The 23,802-nt window shown below is 34.2% G+C and overlaps 1 protein-coding gene across 1 annotated transcript in view; it reads left to right on the top strand.

Moving 5' to 3' along the window:
• The window catches only part of IL1RAPL1 (interleukin 1 receptor accessory protein like 1), a 1,273,836-nt gene that overhangs the window by 1,245,356 nt on the left and 4,678 nt on the right, over positions 1-23,802 (top strand). The window contains exon 9 of the mRNA XM_011378990.1: positions 16,018-16,161. Within this exon, the coding sequence (XP_011377292.1) occupies positions 16,018-16,161 (144 nt within the window). The remainder of the gene's footprint in view (positions 1-16,017; positions 16,162-23,802) is intronic.

Raw genomic sequence — 23,802 nt, 5'->3', positions numbered from 1 at the left:
AAGAGTTTTGAGTCATTATACTTCATTTTGCAAATCTTGAAAGTGAAATGAAGCGGTTGCTCTTCCTATGGTTTTTCTTATGGTTTTAAGCATTTATAAAGTTGACTCGGCTCTTTAGACAACAAGTTCCTAACTGCAAAATAGAAATCACAATTCCTTAAGATATGCAGCTGCAGTTAAAAGTACTAGCTGGTAATGGTTGTCAAATTCATGGAAACTAAAATGGAAGATGCCATTATCAAAGCTTAAAAGAGTGATACGCATAAATTGCCTGACTTAAATCAGTTTGGAATTCTAATTCTAGTGTGTAGTGTAAAATGAGTATGACTTGAAAACTCATATATACCATCTCACAAGGTAACAACTCACAACTGCTTGGGTGAACTTTTAATTCTCCCCAAACATATCTGTCTATATTATTTAAATATCTCAGTATTGAAATTAACTTAATGGAATACATTAAAGATATCACAATAAAATTCCATATTGGTTATTTTCTTAAGTAGACTACGGTCACTGGCAACTCAGTAGTCACATAAAAATTGGTATTATTAAAATGTATTTTCAGCTATTGCCTAATTCATATACCAGTTTAGTTTCCTCATCTGTAAAACTGCAATTGGACTAAATGAAATTTGAAACCTGTATTTTCTCTAAAACTGGATTATGTTTTAACCTACTTTTTCAGTGAATTCTTATAAACGGTTGCCAAAATGATTATTTAAATAGAAAAAAAAAAGCCCTATAGTGGTGTTAAATAATTTCTGCTAGACTTGCCTTATTGAACCAGACATCTATAAATGATAGTTGGATAAATAGATATGTGAATGAAAAATTAATTAGGCTAAAGAGTTTACCATGAGGCATTTTAGCAGAAACACGGATTATAAACCACCTTGGAAAACTCTATTCCAAATTGTCCAGAGTAAAACGCAAAACATAAGCTATTTTGGAGTATTAGCATTTAAATTATATATCACTTTCCTCTGTTAAAAGTTTACTTAAAAACCTAATATATTAGAAAGAGATGCATAAAAGAACATTTAAACTGTAGTAAAAGTGGTTATCTTAGGGCTGTGTGATTCCATGTGACTCTTAATTTCTTCTTCGTATTCTTATGTGATTTTCAAATTCTTTACAGTAAGCATGTTTTATGGAGTCAGGGAAAAAAGGTGAGAAAATTAATCTATTTTTGTATAGGCACCGAAAAATTTTTAAATGCTTACAGGAAACCTATCATTACTCTATTTGCTATAAAATCAAGTTATTTGCATATTTTTAAAGTATGTTGAAACTTATTTGCTTGAATATAGAGTCTTGATCTCACTTTATGTCTGTCTATATTAGAAAACATTACATTTTATAGAATATCTTTACTTCTACATTATTTTCTCAAGCCACTGCTAATTTTCATGTACCAAAAATCAATACATAGAGTTAGATGATTAGATAATGCCTTATTCTTTGTGAAGCAGGACTGTACTATTGTCATTTTGATAAAAGAGAATTCATTATTAAATACAGGCCCTTCATATATGTATTCCAACTATACAGTCCACTAAAATATACAAGTCACTCACTTTATTCTCATGGTTTAAGGAACTATTTACCATTCACTGAGAAGAAATCAAGGAATGGTAGGTTCTGCTATTGGTAATTCCCAAAACATGCCTATTTCTTCATAGAGTGTTAATGGGAGAGAAAAAAAAAACATGTTAATAAGTTCTTGACTAGTATCTCTTTACAGAATGATAAAGAAAGGCAAATTTACCATTATTTTCCTCCGCATTTTTATGTTTTTGGAAAACAGAGAGTTATCGAAAAGATTCAAGAAAGATAAGAAATGGATTTTTCTGTTTCTTCCATTGAGGGAAATGAACCAGCATATGGTTTGATTATTGTTTTTGCCTTAATAGTTTCTAGCTCTATGGAATCAGTAAGATTTTGAATGAAACTTGCCTCATGAGAGAAACAGCTTTTGCCAAATACATTTTATTCTAATGTTTTCAATAATTAGAAAATATGTTAAAACCTTAAAGGAAGAAAATCATAATAATAGCATAAAATTCTGGTTTAGCAAAGCATCCCATTTTGTATACTGCAATGCAATCAGTTTTTACATGTGTAAAAAACTTTATAAAATCTATTTTCAACAATTTAATGTACTACAAATAATCATACAATATTTTTAGAAGGGGTTCAATGTTTCTGTAGAAAACATGGCTTCTCCTATTAGTTATCTAAGCAGTCCAGATGTTCTGGGTTCTCTGACCAATCCAAAGCATTCCCAATGGAAGACCAAACTGTTCTGTGACAATATATCCTCCAGTGGAGGATTGCTTTCAGGATAAATGCTGCAGCCCTTAACAAAAAGGAGTAAAATGGCAATGCCACCTTGACTCTGACAATTTTCTCTCAAGAGATGTTTTGTAACATTCTATCTGTGCCTGTCTATTTGTATGACATGTTCAGAAGGAAATTCTTTGTAGAGGGAAAGCAAATACTTTTTTCTTCTAAGAGATTTTCTTTTAGGCATCAGTGAAGTTTGACACCTTGATATACAGTAGTCCTATCTTCTGAGCTGGTCACCTGAGGCCCATTTTCCTCTTTATTATAGCAATATCTTCCTTCTTAGTCTGATTTCCCCCCCCATTATACTCAATCTTATAAGATCTAAGATGAAGGAGGCTACATATGAATACTTTCAACGTTTGTATGTGTGCAAATCTGTAATGTCTGTGTACATCCCACGTTATGGTCTTTAGATAGACCTATTTTAAACATTGCTTTTATAATTCAAAGGGGAAATATTTTCATTGATAAAACTCTGTCTTACTAATACCACATTGTACATTTAAAAGCTATATGTCAGTTTTACTCTAGGGAGAATAATTGTTCTATTTTTCTGCCCTAATTTTGGGAAACCTGGCTTAATTGATACCCCGACTCCTTCAAACAAATATTTATTGATAAGGTACATGCTAGTTGCTTTGAAAAGGAGAAAAAAACAACATATTATAACTGAGAAATCACTATATGAATTTGCCTATCATCACCCATCATAGCATACATTCACTTTCCCTGTACTCTACACCAAACTATTTGCCAAAAAGTTTTACAGGCATTGCCTTGCACTGTGCCACACTGTGTCCAATCGGCATCTCTAAGAGCCAACAGAAACAAAAACATGCACCTGCACATGCACAAACACCCCAAGTGAGTTGCTCATCTATGGTTATGATACTTATAATAGAGTATTTCTTACACCCATATAAAAGGCCTGGCAGAATGACACTCAAGTGCACAATACATATTAGCTTTTATTATTTTGCTTTAAAATAATTGCTTACATGCCTGCCTCTGCAACTAGACATGATCTCCTTTAAGGCAAGAAGCATATTTCATTCATTATTTTATCACTGGAACTCAAAGCACTACTCCTGGCACATCTAAGTTACTTACTAAACAAAAAGAAAGTGAATGAGCGAGTGACAAGAAAAAATGAATAACAGTATCAAAGGTACGAAGCAATACACAATTTATTTCTAAATGCCCAGCGAACACAAACTTTTCTAGTTCTGTAAGTCCATATAAGACTATATTGTCATTGGATTTATGAATGAAAGAACATTGCTAAGTATATGCTATGAAGTTGATCATTTTTCTTTAGAATAACTTTTATTACCAAATGAATGGACTGCATATTAATAACTATACTTCCTCAGTTGCTTGAACCTTCTGGTTGGCTGTGAAAATGGCTCGCAGAGATATTCTTGGAATTTTAGAGAGGAAATACACAAAAATCTTAAGTTTTTATTAGAAAATTGAGTTAGTGCATCCAGGCATTCATTTATTCAACAAATATTCCTTGAGAACCTACTATGTGTCAGATAGTTTTCAAGGCACCTAGATAGATCAATAAAAATTATGGATAAAATAGACAAATAATTTGAACTGGTAGAATTTAAATTACAGTGGGAGAAGACAGACAATAAACAATAATAAACTTATTAATAAGAAAATTAAATATTATGCTATTTAGTGATAAATGCTATACATAAAAGTAGGGAAAGAAAAGTGGATGCAAAGGTTTGTGACTTGGAATGAATGGTCAGTAGGTAAAATTGGGAAGGTGTTATATTAGCAAAGACTTGAAGAAGCAAAGAAGGAGGCATGCAGAAATCTGGGAAGGAACATTCTTATCAGAGGTAACAGCCAAAGCAGAGGTCCAAAGGTAAAGGAATTGTTTAGAATGTAAAACCATAAACAAAACTAAATGATATAATGCAATACGGTAAGTCACCAAAAAAGCTATAGAAAATACATTTTCTAAGGAGATGAATCACTTTTAGTTGGAAAAGCTTCATTGAAATTGTAGATCTTAGCCTTACCTTGCAGATTTGGCAGAGTTTTGATAAATGGAAAGGAGAAGTTCTAAGTAGGTACAGAATTGGGAAAACATGTCAAATTCAATTCACATTTGGAGGGATGATTCTGGCTGGAGATTAATCAATTGCTTCAATTAAAGGAGTGAAGGACTTTGAATTCCACCATAAGAGGTTTGGATTTTCTTCGATGAGCATGTAATCAGCTAACAATTACTGAAAAAAATTCCAAGGTTATGACATGTTTTTGGAAGATTAAACTGAAGGCTTTTACAGATTACATTAGAATAATTGTAAATAATAATTTTTTTTAAATTTTATATTAGTTTCAGGTGTACGGCATAATGGTTAGACATTTATATAATTTACGAAGTGATCCCCTCTATTATTCTAGTATCCACCTGGCACAATATATAGCCATTACAATATTACTGAGTATATTCCCTATGCTGTACTTCACATCCCTGTGATTATTTTGTAACTACGAATTTGTACTTCTTAATCCCTTCACCTTATTCACTCAATCCACTAACTCTGGTCCCCTTGGCAACCACCAGTTTGTTCTCTGTATATATGAGTCTATTTTTGTTTTGTTTGTTCATTTATTTTGTTCCTTAGATTACACATGTAAGTGAAATCATATGGTATTTGTCTTTTTCTGCCTGACTTATTTCACTTAGCATAATATCCTCTAGGTCCATCTATGACATTGTAAATGTTAAGATTTTATTTTTTATTTTTTTTTATTTTTAATTGAGTTAGAATACGATATTAATTTCAGATGTACAACACAGTGATTAGACATTATATAACTTACAAAGTGATCACTCCAATAAATCCAGTACCCTTCTGGCACCATACATAGTTATTATAATATTATTGACTATATTCCCTATGCTGTACTTTACATCCTCATGACTATTCTGTAATTATCAATTTTCATTTCTTAATCCCTTCTCCTTTTTCAAGCAACTCTCATCTTCTTCGCATTTGACAACCATCTAATTGTTCTCTGTATCTGAGTTTGTTTCTGTTTTGTTTATTTTCTTCTTTAGATTCCACTTGTAAGTGAAATAGTACAGCATTTGTCTTTCTCTGTCTAACCTACTCCACTCAGCACAATACCCTCTAGGTCCATCCATGTTGTTGCAGATGGCTGAGTAATATTCCATTATATATACATATATAAATCACCTCTTCTTTATCCACTCGTCCATTGGATGGACACCCAGGTTGCCTCCATATCTTGGCTATTGTAAATAATGCTGCAATGAACATATGAATTCACATGTCGTATCAAAGTAGTGTTTGGGGTTTCTTCAGATAAATACCCAAAAGTGGGATAACTGAGTTCTTCTTTGTCTCTTGTTATAGCCTTTGTTTTAAAGTCTATTTTGATTGGTGTAAGTATTGCTACCTCAGCTTTTTGTTTGTTTATTTGTTTGTTTCCATTTTCATGGAATATCTTATTTCATCCCTTTACTTTCAGTCTATGTGGGTCTTTAGATCTGAAGTGAGTCTCTTGGTGGGCAGCCTATGTAAAGTCTTGTTTTCTTAATCGTTCAGCCACCCTATCTTTTGATTGGAGCATTTAATCCATTTATATTTAAAGCAATTGTTGATAGACATGTAGTTATTGCCATTTTACTATTCACATTTTTTATCTTTTTTTTCTTCATCTTCTTCTTAAAGAAGTCCCTCCAACATTTCCTGTATTACTGGCTTGGTGGTAATGCATTCCTTTAGCTTTTTCTTGTCTGAGAAGCTCTTTATCTGTCATCCGATTCTAAATGATAGCTTTTCTGGGTAGAGTAGTCTTGATTGTAGATCCTGGGTTTTCATCACATCGAATATTTTGTGCCAAGTCCTTCTGTCCTGCATAGATTCTTTTGAGAAATCAGCTGCCAGTCTTATGGGTGCTCCCTTGAAGGTAACTGATTGCTTTTCTCTTGCGACTTTTCAGATTTTCTCTTTGCTGTTAATCTTTGGGATTTTAATTATGATGTGTCTTGGTGGGGGACTCTTTGGGTTCATCTTGTTTCGGACTCTATGTGCTTCCTAGGCTTGTATGTCTACTTTCTTCACCAGGTTAGGGAAATTTTCAGTCATTATTTCTTCAAGTAGGTTCTCAATCCCTAGCTCTCTCTCTCTTCTTCTGATACCCTTATGATGTGAATGTTAATGCACTTGATATTGTCTCAGAGGTCCCTTAAACTTTTCATTATTTTCTTTTTTTTTCTTTTTGCTATTCTGATTGGGTGTTGTCTGCTATCTTATCTTCTAAATTGCTGATTTGATCCTCTGCTTCATCTAGTCTACTATTGATTCCTTCTAATGTATTCTTCATTTTAGTTATTGTATTCTTCATTTGTGACTGTTTTATTTTTTTATGGTTTCTATGTCTTTTTTTATGCTTATTGTCTTTCCATTGACATCCACATCAAGATCATCTATTCTCCCGCTAAGTTCATTGAGCATCTTTATAACTAGTGTTTTGAACTCTCTCATGTGTTGCTTGCCTCCATTTAGTTTAGTTCTTTTTCTGGAGTTTTCTCCTATTGTTTCATTTGCAGCATGTTTTTTTTCCCCCCCTCATTTTAGTTGTCTCTCTGTGTTCGTTTCTATCTATTAGGTAGATTTGCTACATCTCCATCTTGGCCAGGTGGCCATATGCGTAAGTGTCCTTTGTGGCCCAGGGGCACAGTCTCCCTTATCACCTGTGCCGGAAGCTTCTGGAGTGTCCCTTGTGTGAGTTGTGCATGTTCTCCTGTTGTAGTTAAGTTTTGATTGCTGTTAGCACATTATTGGGTGGGATTGACTCTCAGGCTGACTGGCCATGAGGATTGGTCATGGTTACAGCATCTGAGCTGCTGTGTGGGGGATGACCCCACACAGTGAGATTCTTCTCAGTGGTCTTGTGTACCTGTTGAGACCACCCTTGTGGTGTGCTGCTTGTGAGGCTAATCAGGTAGTGCTCTGATGTGGTCTGATGCCAGCCTCTGGGTGCATTGGTTCTGTGGTCCCTTGGGAGGGGTTCTCATGCAAGCCAAGGTCAGCCACTGGCTGTAACCACCCAGGGTTCCCTGGTAGGAGCTACAAAGTGATCCGTGGTTGGTTGCTGCCTGTGCTGGACCTGGAGACAAGTGAGAGAGACAATGCATTGAACTGCCACCAGTACTGGGCCTGGGTAGCTTAGCAAAAGGTTCAGGGCAGCCCAAGGCCTAAGGCTCCCTGCCAGCTGCCCATAAGACTCAGTAGATGAAAGAGCCTTTGGGTGGTATGGGAGTTGGTTGTGGCAGGGTCCCAGGGAGTCACTGGGGTAAAGCAAGCAGATTTTACCCAACCAGTGCAGATTTAGATTTGATGCCAGTCCTGAGCCTGTGACCTCTTGCAAATGTCTCAGATCACACTGAGGCTAGCTGCCACCTGCCTCGGGCCCACAGACAGCCAAGATTTGTTCAAGAGATACTGTAATTCAGGCTGGGGCTGGTTGCCTGCTACCAAGCTGATTCCTGAGGTGTGCAAGAGCTGAGGCCTGTTGATTGCAGTCTAATGAGCCCCCCTGCTGAGAGCACGGAGTGGTTGTCAATCAATGAGATAGCCACAGGCAATTTGCAAGTTTGGTGGGGTGAGGTTTCAGGGCGTCACTTGGGTGGAGCGAGCCAACCTCACCAGGCCAATGCAGATTCAGAATTGGCCTTGTGTGGGGAAGGCTCAACACAGGCAAGATGGCGCCTGCCTTCAGGCTTCACAGGAGAGTTCAACATAGGGACAAAGGTGGCTGTCCCTCCAGTCCTCCCCCAAAAGCCACACGGCTGTCTTTTTCTGTATGTCTCTGGCACCTCCCGAGTTGCTGTCCTTCCACCGGAGCCCAGGGTGAGTGTCTATGAGAGAGTGAATCCGTGCGCAGGCCTTTAACAGGATATCTCAATCCCCCAGTTCCTTTCATTTCACCTGGATGGATGGTCAGAATTCCCACTGATTTTTACAGCCAGATTTTGTGGGGCCTCCTTTTCCTAGCACTGGAACTCTGGGCTGGGGGGCCCCAGTGTACGGCTGGGGCGCCTCGTTCCTTCAGGGGAATCTCTGCAAGCAAGATATCACTCCCAATGCTCAACCACCACATGCGGGTGCAGGACCAGCTTGTTCCACATCTCTGCCCCTTTTACCGGTTTTAATGTGTCCTCTTTATATCCTAAGCTATAGAAGTTCTGTTCAGCTAGTCTTCAGATGGTTCTCCATGTTGATTGTTCTATAATTTAGTTGTAATTTTAATGTGGTCATGAGAAGAGGCAAGCATAACATATATCTACCCCACCGTCTTGACTGGAACCTCTGTAAATAATAAAATTTTAATCCAAAAGTAATCAACCCCAAATACACTCTAATGACAGTAACATTTGCAATAATGTGATCTTACCATTGGACCTGTCTTGTATTTTTTAATATTTTATTTTGGAAAAAAACCTGTAAACATTACAGAAAAAGTGCATAAAATAGAACAATAAATTTCCACATATCCTCTCCAGCTAGATTCACTAATTGACATTTTGCCACCATTGTCTTATCTCTGTCTAGATAGGTAAACAAAAAGATACAGCTACTCTCTGTATATATAACACATAACACATATTGCTGAACAACATGAGAGTGAATCACAGACATCGTGACTAAATTCTTCAGTGTGAATCTCCTAAAAACAAGGATATTTTCTTGGAAAACCAGAGTATATTTATCAAATTCAGGAAAATTTAAGATGATAGAATGCTATTATATATAGTTTATTTTTAATTTCAAAGATTGTCCCAATAGTATTTATTATACCATATTGCTCATCCAGGATTAGGCATTGCATTTAGTTGTTGCCCTTTTAGTCTCTTTTAATCTGGGATCGTTTCGAGCCTTTCTTTGTCTTTCATGGCATTGCCATTTTTGAAGAGTAGAAACCACATTTTATTTTTTTGTAGAATATCCCTCAGTTGGGTTTCTCTGATAACTTTCTCCTTTTTTGGATATTTACCTGTTTCTGGCTGGAGTGCTACATAAATGATATTGTGCCTTCTTAATGTGTCACATCAGGAGGTACATGATGTCAATTTGTTCCATTACTAGTGATGTTAATTTTGGTCACTTCCTTAAGATGGTGTTCATTTTCCCCTTAATTATTAATAAATAATCAGTGGGGAGGTACTTTAAGATGGTGTGAATATCCTGCCTCATCAATCTTTCACTCAGTAATTATAGGCTCTGTTGATAATACTTGCCTGAATCAATTATTAGGATGGCAAAACAATGATAATTCTTAACTCTATCATTCTTTCTATATTTACCAATTAGCATTCTACTCTAAAGGAGAACTTTCCTTTTTATTAATTTATTTATAATTAATATGAACTCATGGATTCATATTTTATTCAATTACTCTCATTATTCATTTTAACTCGTACTTTAATACATAACATTTATGAATATTCTCTACTTCATAGGAAAAAAAAAATGTAACACCCTTCCTATCTGTTTGGGAAGAGCGAAATCACATTCCAAGGGTGGGCTCTAGCAAACTATATAGAGAATGATGCATTTTTTTCTCTAGTCTTTCATTTTATTTTTCATTTTTAATAGTTTATTAACATGTGACAATTCAGTTCCAAAGGCTCATAGGAGCTTAGTCTGACTAGGCCTAATGGTGGGTCCTAGCCATTGACCATATTTGCATTCTTATTGGTAGTAAGTTAAAGCTAATTCAGTCCTTTGGCTGAAAACTTTTTTTCAAAATGGCAAAATGTACTTTGAAAGTAATATTTTGCCCAAATGTTTGTTTTAGTTCATAGATCAAGCTGCTACATTCAGAGACCATTTTCATTTATTATTATTATTATTATTATTATTATTATTATTATTATTATAATACTTTGCTATACCTGCCTTGTTCCAAAAAGCACTTCTACATGAGCAAAACTGTTGTCTTTACATGCCAGTTTATACCTTCCCAAAACATTTTCTTGCTATTATATGAATAGCAATTTAGCTTCTTAATGTGTTACCAAAAAAAAAATTTAACTGCTTCTAAATTGCATTGATGTATTATAGAATTGAATTGAATATCTTTGTAGGCTGAGTATAATTATCCTCCTGCCAGGAACAAATAAGTTATACTGCTCCAGAGAAATAAATATGCATATGAATTTATGTGGATGGATAAATCCTTATAAAGTTTGGCTCTTTATAATATAATGAGAGAAGAAGAAATGTACTTGGTGAAGCTAATGAATAAACTGGGATCATTATATTGTCTATCATGCATTTCCCCCACAAACTTGCATTTTTCTGCATATAAATTGAAGCAGAGCATTTCAAAGGACTTTATAAATGAATGAGTCAATTTTAGAAGGAACTATAGAAGAATAAGCCACCTAAAATCTTCAGTTATACTTTAAACAAGATTATATATGTATAAATAGAGTTACAAAATGAAAACTCCAAGTGAAGAGTTCAAAAATACATATAAACTTTGATTTAACTTTGTTAGCATCTTTACCTCTTCAAAGATACCTAGCAGAAAAAGTTTGCACACAATAATACCAAATACACGCCATTTTTTTTAAATCCCAAACTGTACTATTTAATTGCAGCAACATTAGTGTAAACCAAATGCATTTATTATTTGCAATGTAACCCAATATACTAAGAGATGGCATGTGCTTTATTTTAATTAGCTGTTTCTTTCAAAGAGCTGCTTGGTCCAACTGTCTTGATAAGAAAAAATTGTAGCCATTGCTCAAAATGCTTGTAGCAAATCTAGTTTCAAATTGAAGCAATTTATTCCAAAAGCAGTCTACTACTGCAGCAATAATCAATGTGCTTTCCCTTAGCCCTTACTGGAGCTTTCCAAGGACTATTGTTAATTGCCTGTAACTAAATGATCGCTGGTGCCCTTAAATGTAACTCTTTGGCACTTGTTCATTTGTTGTGTTTAACCAAATGCTAGTTTCTCTTAGGTTTTGCCTAGAAATTTTGCTTTACAATTTTTAATATTCAGTCTCAGTCCCTTAAAGGGGGCAAAGTCTATCATTTTAATAAAATAACACAAAGGCTAAACAGATTTTAAAAGGTCTGCACTTTCTCTATCCATCCTCTGATGTTGAATTGTGCCGAAATGGAATCTTACTATTTTTTAAATGCTGCCACTCCAGGCAACTTGAACTTGAGCTGAAAAGCAGATTCCATTTCAAAAGGAAAATGACATTTGCTGGGGCAACACTTTTCACATTTTAGTGTAAAGATAAAATATAGCAGTGGGTTCGAGTCATTTCTTTTAACTGTAAAAGAATTTAACCACTAGTAATTTTGTCTTCCTATGTATAAGCAATAATGGGTAGCACTCATATTAATAAATGTGTCCAGCTTGGAGCAAAAGAAATGTGAAAACTAAATCTAATACACCATTTTCTTTGAGAGAGTTTACACATGCTATATAAACTAATGTGAGTAACTTAAATCAAATGGAAAAATTTTAACCTGCACTTATTTATAATATGGAGGCATATAAATTACTCTCGCCTAAAAATAATGTTGTAACTGAGGAGCAAGCACTGGTGTGTGTACTGTGGGGAAAGACACATTTCTTTTCTGACTTCCAAGGATATTATAAGAACACCATGCTTCTGCATGTGATACTACGAAAGTATCTGGGGGAAATCGGAGACACTCTCAGGATCTGAGGATCAATTAGCTTCATGTAAATGCTGTTTCTTTGGACCAGTTTTTGGTATTCCCATCATTAGTAAATGACTATCATGTCTCAGAAGACTTGGTCTTGCTTATTGCCCATACTCTAAGTATATATAACTTTCATCTGTTCGTACCTTGAAAAATGTATTCCTTTGACCACTTTGTAATTTCTAAGCTACATAACCCTGCTCTCTTTTTCTCATTACATATCAGACAATAGTATTGATTGGCCTGGTGAATAGTGTATTTGAGATAGTGTATAAAATTTTTTGAGTGGCTCTGGACATCTAGACATGGGAATAATTCACATTTGGACAATTATTTCTCTAAAAATATAAAGGACTTACTTTTATATAATTTTCTCTAGCTTATACATATCTGATTTTTAAAAGATTTTTTAAAGTGTACAGAAATCAGAATTATAAATACCATCTGAAGAAAGTGAAAATTATGCTAATTAGATTAATAGGATTATGTTTCAGGCACAATTTTTGATTGTTTCAAGAGCTGTTTGATTTGATCTGGGTATGTAAGGTATGCTAGATGCCCAGGCCCAGTTCCATGCCTTCAGCATCAAAAGATGTGTTTAGGGGCAGCACAGAAGAATCACTGTCTGCCTGGGCACATATCTACACCAGAGCAGCTTTCCTGACTCCCAGCTTTCTTTATAGCTTCTCCCCATATAGGCCTTGGGTTAAAACTTATAATGGCTCTTTTTTTTACTTAAATTTATTGGAGTGACATTGGTTAATAAAATTGTGTCAGTTTCAAGTGTACAATTCAATAATATGTCATATGTATATTACATTGTGTACTCACCACCCAAAGTTAAATCTCCTTCTGTCACCATATATTTGACCCCTCTTTACCCATCTCTATCTCCCCATCCCCTTTCCCTCTGATAACCACAAAACTGTCGTCTGTGTCCATGAGTCTCTCTTTGTTTGTCTTGTTCACTTGTTGCTTTCAGTTTTATATCTCACATAAGAAAAGATGAAATATTGCCTTTTGCAACAACATGGATGGATCGCGAGATTACCATTCTAAGCGAAATAAGTCAGACGAAAAAAGTCAAGAACCATACAATGGCTCTTAAAAAAAAAAATCAGACTTTTAAAGTATTGAAGTATGATTAACATAAAAGGCATAGATCTTAAGTGTTCAGCTCAGAGTTTTGACAAATGTATATGCTTGTGTATCCACCCCTGAAATATGATACAGAATATTTCTTTTACTCCAGAAAGTTTCCTCTTGCCATTTTCCAATAAATTTTTTCATCACCCATCCACAAAGCATCCATTTTGTGATCTCTATATGGTTTATTTTGGCCCGCTCTTGGACTTCATTTAAATAGAATTATACAAAAAATATTACTTTGTATCTGGCTCCCTTCATCTAACATAATTTTGTGAGATTCACGTATGTCGCATGTATCAGTAGTTTATTCTTTCTTCTGCTGCATGTACCCTATAATATGTACACGTATCTCCTGTTCATTATCTTCTGTTAATGAGCATTTGGTTTGTTTCCAGTTGTGGCTACTATGAATAAAACTACTCTGACCATTCTTGTACAAGTTTTCCTGTGGACATCTGCTTATATTTCCTTTGAGTAAATACTTAGGAGTGTAATTGCTACTGATAGAGTAACTTCATATTTAGCTTCATTAGAAACTACTTAAAATTTTCTAATATAGTAGTATCAATGGGTTCTTGCACTAGTAATGTTGGGAAGTAGAAGATAAGCATTCTCCATTATTTTTCCATTTCTTTTCTCATGCAAGAATTTTTAGAGTGATGAATTCCAACCGTTTAATGCATTAAATTAGAAAACAATGAATCTTAACAGAAGCCATAGTCCAAATGCTTATCTCTCCCATCATATGCAGTATAATTTAAATCAGATTTTTCTGGTGTATAAATTAGCCTATGGGCATAAGTTAGAGTTTTATGCAGACTTCTGTGTGTAGTGGTTTAACACATATCCTGAGAGAACAAGATTCAAAGTACCCCACAGAATTATCTACCCACTTACCCTTTCTGTTCACACATTATTAGGAAAACGGTATACTGAAGAGCGTTTTATATTTCAGTCTTAGTACTTTTGTACTACTATTTTGTGTAGTCCTTCACAAGAGTCAACAGATAAGGCTGTCTGATATTTATAAATACAAATATAAAAATTTTGTGGATATAATTTTCAATATTTTACACTTAATATTAATTTACTTAGACTCTAAAAGATTTAATAGCTCACTTTATTTTTCTTTCTTAAATTCATAAAGTCCAATCACTTTTTATAAGATTTTTTCTATGTCCCTTTTAATTTTAATAATGGCAGGAAAATGCACTTGATTATGCAGGAGTTATGTGTGTTTTTTATTAAACTGTTGAATTAGAAACGAAGGACTAGATAATGAAAAGCATGGCTGAATTTTGTTCTGCAATTATTACAGGAAAAGTGACATCACATACAAACACACACAAAACGTCCTTGTGAGAAAATTATGGCCAAATTTTTTCAAATTATTTAACACTGATACTGTACTGCACTCATGATGATTTCACCCCATTTCAAGATCTCAGGAAGGATCTTGTAACCCAAGAGTAGCCGTCACTGCAAAACCATATATTATTTTAAAGTTCTAAGTCAAAGACTACATTGACTACGTTACAAAATCGGATAACCCATCGGTGGAGTCTAAGTTACAGAATCAAAAATACCATTATTTTAGAGCCATAATTTCAGGAATATTTATCTTTAATGATAATTAAGCAAACTAGTACTTTTCAAGGTAGTTGTCAACTGCAGGAAACAATGGCTACCCATCAGTAACAACATTTGGATTATTTTGATGAAGGACAACAGGCATACACAAGCAATTAGTTAAAGTAAATTTCAAAATCTCTGCATTCTGGCTTAATGTTTAAATACCAATAGCCTTGAATTTATTACAGTGTCCATGAGTTTTATAGGAGAAAAAAGAAGTGATTTTTTATCCCCCAAATTGCCTGATAATTTTTTGATGTAACATAAACATTTAAGAGATATAAGAGAATTTGTATACAGTGAATGGCAAGAAAATCCTTTGGCTAGTATGTAGTAATATGCCTAGTGAAAGGAGAAACAAAGGAAAAGAAAAAAAAAAGTAACTTAGTGAAAGGAAAATACCAATATAATCTGCTATGACATCCACTAGCAGGCCTACTTCTTAAACCCAAGTAAGCATTCAGCCTCCAAAGCTATCATAGGCCACATTAGCACCACTTTATTCAGAAAGATATAGGACAGGAGTCACTGCATGACAGAGGCCAGCAAACAGTATTGATTAGGTGGTCCACCTAACACTCCATGCAACAGTCCACATTGCCCTTCAAGAACTGTGCTGTTTGACCCCTCCACTCCCCTTAGCTCCAAACCGCAGGTGAGAGATCAGGTGGGAAGGATAGATTCACATTGGTGAGTTCAGAAGCCCTCCTGGCTTAAAAGCTTTATATCATCAGGAACCAATATTTCTTTTATCAACCCTATAAGTATAACTTGCAGGATTCCTACAAGGTGTATATTTGTATGTAAGAGTTACTGCACTCAGGCAAGCCCAAAATCATTGTTTACAATCAAGTATTTATAGTTCTCAATCAAAATGCAATCCACCAACATGCATTCATTTTTACCATAAGCAATGTTGCTTAGCAACGGTTACCACACACCACCTCATCTGGCTACCAAGGAAACAAAGCTAGAAAGTTAGTAAAAGGTCAGATTTTCATGCAGAGAGGAAAGTGATTGTGTTAATCTATTGCCCACATCTAGTCTCACCTACAAAACTGTGAAATCAAGTCGAATTTATGATTTTGGATGTAAATATGGTATAATTCTCTCTTGTGATTTTTTTTTCTAGAGCTGATGTACACGGTTGAACTTGCTGGAGGGCTTGGTGCTATCCTTTTGCTGCTTGTTTGTTTGGTGACCATCTACAAGTGTTACAAAATAGAAATCATGCTCTTCTACAGGAATCATTTTGGGACTGAAGAGCTGGATGGAGGTAAGATAAGTTCCCTCTTTTAATGTTCTTTCTCAATATTATTTTTTGTTTCCTTCATTTTATTAGGGGAAAGAAAAGTTACCTATGTAACCATTGACAGCAGCTCTTAGAATCTTTCAGTGTTTGGTTCATAAATTCATCTTTTATGTGGTACTATATGTGTGATACTTTGGAGTCAATAGATATATTCCTCTGAAAATTGTAAAGCAACACCTACCCTTTTTAGAATCATATTCCAAACAGCACTTGCAAGTTACAAATGCTGATTGCAATGCTATCAGTGTGTTCATCTTCTCTCACCTTGTAATCAGTACTGAAAGATCAGCTTTACTTTTCTATAGGTGAGGAGTGTCTCTTTTAATTGTGTTCCCTAGCCTAGTAGTTTGAAGTGAATCTCAATTTGTTCCTTATTTAAACCGATCAGTTATAATAAACTGCTGAATGTTTTAGAATTCATCCAACAGTCTTTTCAATCCTGTGTATTTAGCTATATTGAGACAAGCTAATTTTTATTCCAAGTGTCAACCAACAGATAAGAAAGTGCACAAGCACATTATTTTCATAATAATACATTTAATAATTTTACTGAAATTGGACAAGTAAATATTGTTTTCATAGAAATAGTAATTAATATTTGCCTCTAGTCAGTCATGAATATATATACAATCTAAGAGGAATTTGGGGTCCAAAAATTGAACTCCTTAAACCACTCATTAGAGAATGTAAATGTTTTCCTTTTTGGTCATTTGAAAGTGATTCACATGTAAGATAAACTTGCAATATAGGAAGCATATGCAAATCAACAATAAATAGTGAGGATGGTAAAGGTTCTTCTTCATATTTATAAACTTTTTTTTTCATTGACTGTCAGTTTTGCACTAAATGGTGCAAAAGAAAATGAAGCAATTGCCCACGTTACCACATTTTCAGGGGCCTCTGGAATAAATCCACAGGTAGAACTATAGGTTGTCAGACTTGTAAAGAGGAAAAGTTTGTTCAGCATCCCTGGCACTCCTTCCCCTTTCCTATTAGGGTGAAGTCTATACTGTAGCAAAACTTTTTTTCTCTTTTAATTTTTAAGTGCTGAGTTGCCTATTTGTTCTTTGTTCCTAACTTTCTTACATGTTCATATAAATGATTAAATATTTTGCTACCGCTTCAAAGAGATGTAAGAAAATTGCCAATGTCAGAGCTATTGTTGAATGGGTACCAAGCAATGTGCTAGGCATTCTTAAAATAATTTTTGCTGAGCCTCAAATTCTGAGATCAATGTTATAATATCCATTATACTGATAAGGCAACTAAGGCTCCGAGAAGTAAATAACTTACTGAAGAAGATAAACACAAATATTACTGTACATGGCCAAGATGGGACTTGAAAATAGGTCTATTTCCAAAGCTTTTATTATTTTTATTTTTATATTTGTAGTTTTCCAATTATAGTTGACATACAATATTATATTAGTTTATTTTATGTTCTGAATGACATGAATGATTTTACCCAAACTATCAATTCCAGTGCAGTTTTTATTTGTCAATGTTCTGAATGGTAGAAGATTCTGGATGGTTTAGATCCCTCTAAACCTTAGTAATATACCCTTGGGTTCTTCTACACTTGCTGTTATGGTCACATAATTATCTACTCTCTTACAATGGTCGAGAATTTCTCTAACATCATCAAATCCCCATTCTTCTTCGCTTTCCCTCAATTTTTTTCATCTTCCAAAGAAGAGATATCTGTTAAGAAGAGACCCCAAGCATTTCATATTCTTGACTTGGATTTTAAAAAATGTAATTTGAAAGTCAAAACCGAGCAATGTCTTTATCTTGACCATCTTATTACTTCCACCAAAAAGAGAATATATAAAATACTCTTGGAAGTAGGGAAAATAAAGTGTCGAGAATAGGGAAAGAAGGTTTAGCTTATGTTTTGAAGTAATTTCTTACTATGGTGATATGATAATAACAGATTCATTGACTATTTGTTGAATATTTATCAAATAACAAATGCTGTATTGACTACTTTATTGATACTCAGAGAATCACACAACCAGAAAAACAAAACTTAAACCCAGGTCTAAATGATTCCAAATCCCAACAATTTCAGCTATTATATCAGACTGGGAGAAGAAATATTTGGCATCAGGGACATATTCAGCCAGTTCCTTTTAAGTTATTACAATAAGCATTTCCTAACTAGATCAGTTCTATATCAGAAAGATTCTATTTTTCCAAGATAGAACATATTGCTGCTTTGCCCTTTTGGTTTGCTCACACTGTGTCCTCTTCTACATAACTTTACATTTTATTATTGCCCCTGGACTCAAGCCTTAGCATTTTTCTAATTCTGCAACACCCACCTTTCTAGATCACATTTACAACCCTATGTTCAATTACCTTTATGCACAAGTAAATTCTAAATGTCCTTCTCTCAGTTCTGTTATTTTAGTATCATTTTTTCTAGTACCCTAGTGGTTATTTCCACCATGATAACTCCCAAACCCAGCTTTTAAATCACCTCCCACACTTATTTCCTGTCATCTTCCATTTTGTATTTCAAAGTTTTATATCATCCTCTACCTCATTTACTTTACTTTCTCTTCATCTGCCAATTCTAATTAATTATCATGGCCAGTTAATTGTACCTCTTGAAAATAGACTTTCCCCTCACTCTTCATTGCAACTGCTTTGTCTATGTCTCCTATACTGCCCTCTTGGCCTTCATTCTCTACCCCTCCATTTTATCCTCCACACTCTTAGCTCAGAAAGCAATTGCCATTATAGGTGACCCAACTAACATTTGCAACCTTGCCACGCCCACAGAATTTGACCAAGCAGAGTTCCATTTAGAATGATATGATGGTCTTTGGACAAACACAGCTGTTGAGAACTGACACAAGACAAGGCAGCCATGCATAATTCTCAGGTCCTTTTGGGTAAATGAGGTAACTATAATGGTTAGTGGTAGGAGAAGATTAGCTACTCCCCACCTCCTTGATTTCATAATATAATGAAAGAAAATTTGGACATTTTGCTGCATATACATTTATTAACAAACAAGCATGTAACCCAACTTATAAACTTGAAGATGTCCTAACTCTCTGTTGTGTGTGTGTGTTCCCAAAAAACCTTACAAGAAAGTTTCCTCCGAGGCAAATATGATGATATTCTAGCAGCATGATTAGGCTAATCATTTAATGACATCTAAGAATATTTTTCATCAGAACACAGGAGATGAATCCCCTCATACCCTTCTTTAGTTCTATGGCTGGACTAATAATAATATAATAAAATTCACACAAGACTAGATTAACAGGACAAAAAACAATTTAATACATGTGCATGGGAGAATCATAATACTCAGATCATAAATTGAGACTCAAAGGAATGATTGAACCAGGCACCTTTTATACTTTTCAGACAAATAATAAATTTGTGAGAAATTGACAGCACACAAAAAAAGTTAGTGCTAATTAGAAAGGAATTGAAGTAAATTTGGATATTCATTAATGAGGAATTTAAACAAAGTAGTAAATTAGAAAAGAGGCAACAAGGTTTGTTTGTACAGATTCTTCGGCCCTGAGTTAATTGACTCTAGCAATACAGGGTGTCCTCCAGGTGCAGAGAGAGTACCTTTCACGTAGATTTATCTCTTGCTTTTATTGGGACAGAGGTCAGAGGTTCTTGCACTGACAGTTTCTTCAGTAACTTTAATTCAAAATAATCAACATGCCATTGTGAGATATCTTGGAGTGGCCTGCCCTGGACCCTAATAAAATCAAGCCTGGAACAACTTCCCTACAGGGGCAGGCCACTGGCCCTACTAGATACTTATAGGGGTGTGATGTGTCTCTAAATGATAAGTAATCCATATGTTTTGAATAGCACTGATTTCACCATGGACGGTCCATTTCTAAGATTCATTATACTTAGTAAAAAACCACTAATTTTAGCAAAGAAACTTGACTTCTAACATTTACTGTGCTAATTAATGAAGCATCTACTTTTGATCAGAAATGAAGATAGTTGAGGTGCTTGTAGTGGCTGCCTCTAGTGTTGCCTTATTCTAATTAAATGCTAGCTGACCATCTTGATAAAGACAACCTACTGTCTCTAGAGCAGAACCTATACTAATACAGTATCCCACCATTTTTGCTGGAATAATTATAAGGGAAATATAGTTATCATAACAATATCAGACTCTTTTGTTCCTCCATGCTTTTTCCTGGGGTTCTCTTCCATTTTGTTTTAAAGCTTGTATAAATGTAATCCTTTCTTCCTTCCCTTCTTTCCTTCTCCTCCCTCCCTTCTCTATCTCTGTCTTTTTCTCTCTCATATATAGTTCATATTTCCTCTCTAACTTAACAAAGATTTCCTTCATAGTCCCAAGATCTAGTTATTTTCTCCTTCATCTTTACGCAAATGGCACTATAGACACATTATTATTATAGCCCTTTTCACTTTGAGTAATGAACACTTAGTTGTGAAAGCTTACTACTTGTAGAGCATTGTGAATTCAAGATCCCTTATCTCATTTATTTATTTCTGTGAAAGGAAAGCTCAAGACAAAGTCATGAAGAAAAGAATTATTACTTCCAATTTTTTGCAAAGATGTTGAGATTTTAGTACTGGCTCTACAAATAAAAAATATGACACATATTTAAATAAAAACATAGTTGTAAACTTATAGATAGTCTATTAACAAGAGAAAAAAGGAAAAGCAAACAGCAGCTCTCTTAACGTGATGATTATATTGGTAGATGTCAGTAAGGTACTGCATAAGTTTTCATTAGGGAGCAACTTATAAGTTATGAACTCATAAGTAATAAGTTCATAAAGAATGAAGTCTGAAGGCTTCATTCTTGGGAGAGGACCTAATGCTAGACAAGTGGCTCTACTTTATGTTTGTTTCCTCAGAGTGCAAACTGTTTTGTTTTTGTTTATATTTTTGTTTATATACCTCTTACTATGAGGTATGAGAAGCATGCTAACTCATAATGATGGCAGAGAAAGTTTATAAGAACACTATAATTGCTTATATGATTCCTACATTCAAGATGCAAAAAGAGATCTCTAGTTCTACTTTGAGAGTTATTACAGGTATGAGATTAAATGAGTTAGAGCAATCTTTTATAATCTTTACTCCCAACTCTTGGAAAATATCAACATCTGTTCCATTTTAGGCATATGAAACAAATTGGTATCTATGCAATCTAAAGTCACATAATTTATTTTTCTTTCTCCTTCATTTATGACATTACTATTAATTGTTTCAGGAATTATTGTCCTCATGTCCCTCAGTGAAACATAGTACTTCTGTAAATCATTTAGAAATCCTATAGGGTTTTGTTTCTATTGTTGTTTTGGGTTTTTTTGCTGGTGGTGATTAGATAATTTCCATACATGTGATTGATCTAGAATATGTTTTTGAGTTCCAGGAAAGACCTGTAGCTGTTTCTGGTATACAACTTGTCCAGTTGTAAGCTAAGTGATAGGAATCAAGCTTTCTTATCCCAAACTCTGTCCTCCCTATAGACCACTCTGCTAACTCTTACCCTCTCAAGACTTCTAACATCTATACTGCCCACTGACTTCTAAAGGTTGCACAGGAAGGAAATTAATATATACTGAATGCCTCCTTTGGGCCAAGCATTTTGCTATGTTGGGGACTCATTTAATCCTAGACATCTTTAAGAAAGTGCCATAAAAATCATCTTAAATGAGTAAAAAAAAAACTAATGGCAGTCAAGATTTGAGCTCAGCTCAGCTGCTGGGTTTTTTTCTCCATTATATTGCACAATATATCTTTAAATCACTGCCACTTCAGTATTTGAGACCCTATGAATTTAAATAGTCTAGAAAAATATCAAATAACAGAACATGTAAACTAAAACAATATTGTAATATTTTTAAAGTGTAAAACTCAAGCAGCTTTATTTTAGAATATAATTGCCAGACATTGTCATGGAAGGATTGAAATGAAAAGTGAAATTTATTAAAACAATGACATTCAATAATCATAAAATCAAAATATTAAATTCATATAACTAATATTTGTTTATTCAAGATATATCATCTACTTATTCAGAGTTTTCATTGGAAAAATTATATCTTGGAAATGTGAAAAAGAATATGAAGGCAAATCTGGCTTAATTTTTTTAAAACTTATTTTTTTAATTACCTCAGTGCTAATTTTAATAATGACATGTTTCTGTGTTAATATGCCACATGCAAACTTAGAAAATCACCTTTTAAGATGAAATACACAATTTATTGTTGAGCCTTCCTCCAGTCTCATTTTGGTAACCCATTTGGTAACCCATCTGTCATAAGTCATTTTCATATATGACTTATAAATATTTGAGAATAAAAAAAAAAATGGCTAGCCACCAATAACATTCAGTAGGCATTTAAAGGTTAAAATCTCACAAAGACCCAAATGTCGATCTCAAGCTATTTATATGGTCAGATCCAGTATAGCAACCATGTTTTTCTCGAGAAGGGAGCCTTAAATTTACATTTTCTTAAAACCTTTGATGTTCTAAAAAATCCATGAATCCTTTGGCTTCTCAGTCCTTCTAAAGAGCATTGACTAATATCTTCTCATACATCAAGGAGGAAAATATTTATTTATCATTTTTCAAAACTACTTTTTCATTCCTGATACATAGTTCCATATTTTCCTTCATCAAGATTTCTTTAAACTCAAATTTTTATTTCTTAACTCTCCAGAATCCAAACTTATTTTTTCCCTTCAAATATATATTTTTTATAAAAATATAGTAGTTAATTCAGTCAATTGAAGAAGAAAATTCTTTTGGACTAGTTGTTTGACTTCAAGTAGCAAAGCAACTTGTCTGTTGATTGGGACAACTTACCTTCAAGTGCATATAAAAATCTACACTTTTAGTTTCCTCCCACCTACATTTTATGCTATTGTTGTCATACTTTACATTTTCTTATATCATTTATTTACTATCAAATTATTGTAGCTACAGTCATTTTTAATATTTTTAATGTTTATAATATAGATAAAAGTGATTTACACACCATCACTAAAGTATTAGGGTATTCTGATTTTGACTATATGTTTACCTTTACCATTGAGTTTTACATTTTTATGTGTTCTCATCTTGTTACTTAGTGTCTTTTAATTTTAACTTGAAGAACTTCCTCTAGCACTTCTTATAAGGTCATTCTAGTGGTGATAAACTCCCTTAGCTTTTGTTTGTCTAGGAATGTCTTTATCTCACCCTCATTTCTGAAGGACACTTTTTCTGACTATAATATTCTTGGTTGGCTTTTTTTCTCTATCATTTTGAGTATTTCATCTCATTCCCTCCTGGTCTTGAAGGTTTTTACAGAGAAATCCACTGATAGCCTTATGGGGGTTCACTTGTATATGATGAGTCATTTTTCTCTTGCTGCTTTCAAAATTCTCTCTTTGTCTTTGAATTTTAGCATTTTAATTATAATGTGTCTCAGAGTAATTTTCTTTGGTTTGATCTTGCTTTGTGTCCTTTGAGTTTCCTGTACACGGATATCCATCTCTTTCTCAAGATTTGGGGATTTTTCAGTTGTTATTTCTTTAAATAAACTCTCTGCCACCTTCTCTCTCTCTCCTTTTTCTGGAACTCCCAT

This window comes from Pteropus vampyrus, unplaced genomic scaffold, assembly GCF_000151845.1.
Source record: "Pteropus vampyrus isolate Shadow unplaced genomic scaffold, Pvam_2.0 Scaffold351, whole genome shotgun sequence".
NCBI lineage: Eukaryota > Metazoa > Chordata > Mammalia > Chiroptera > Pteropodidae > Pteropus > Pteropus vampyrus.
This window is presented reverse-complemented; position numbering and strand designations above follow the sequence as displayed.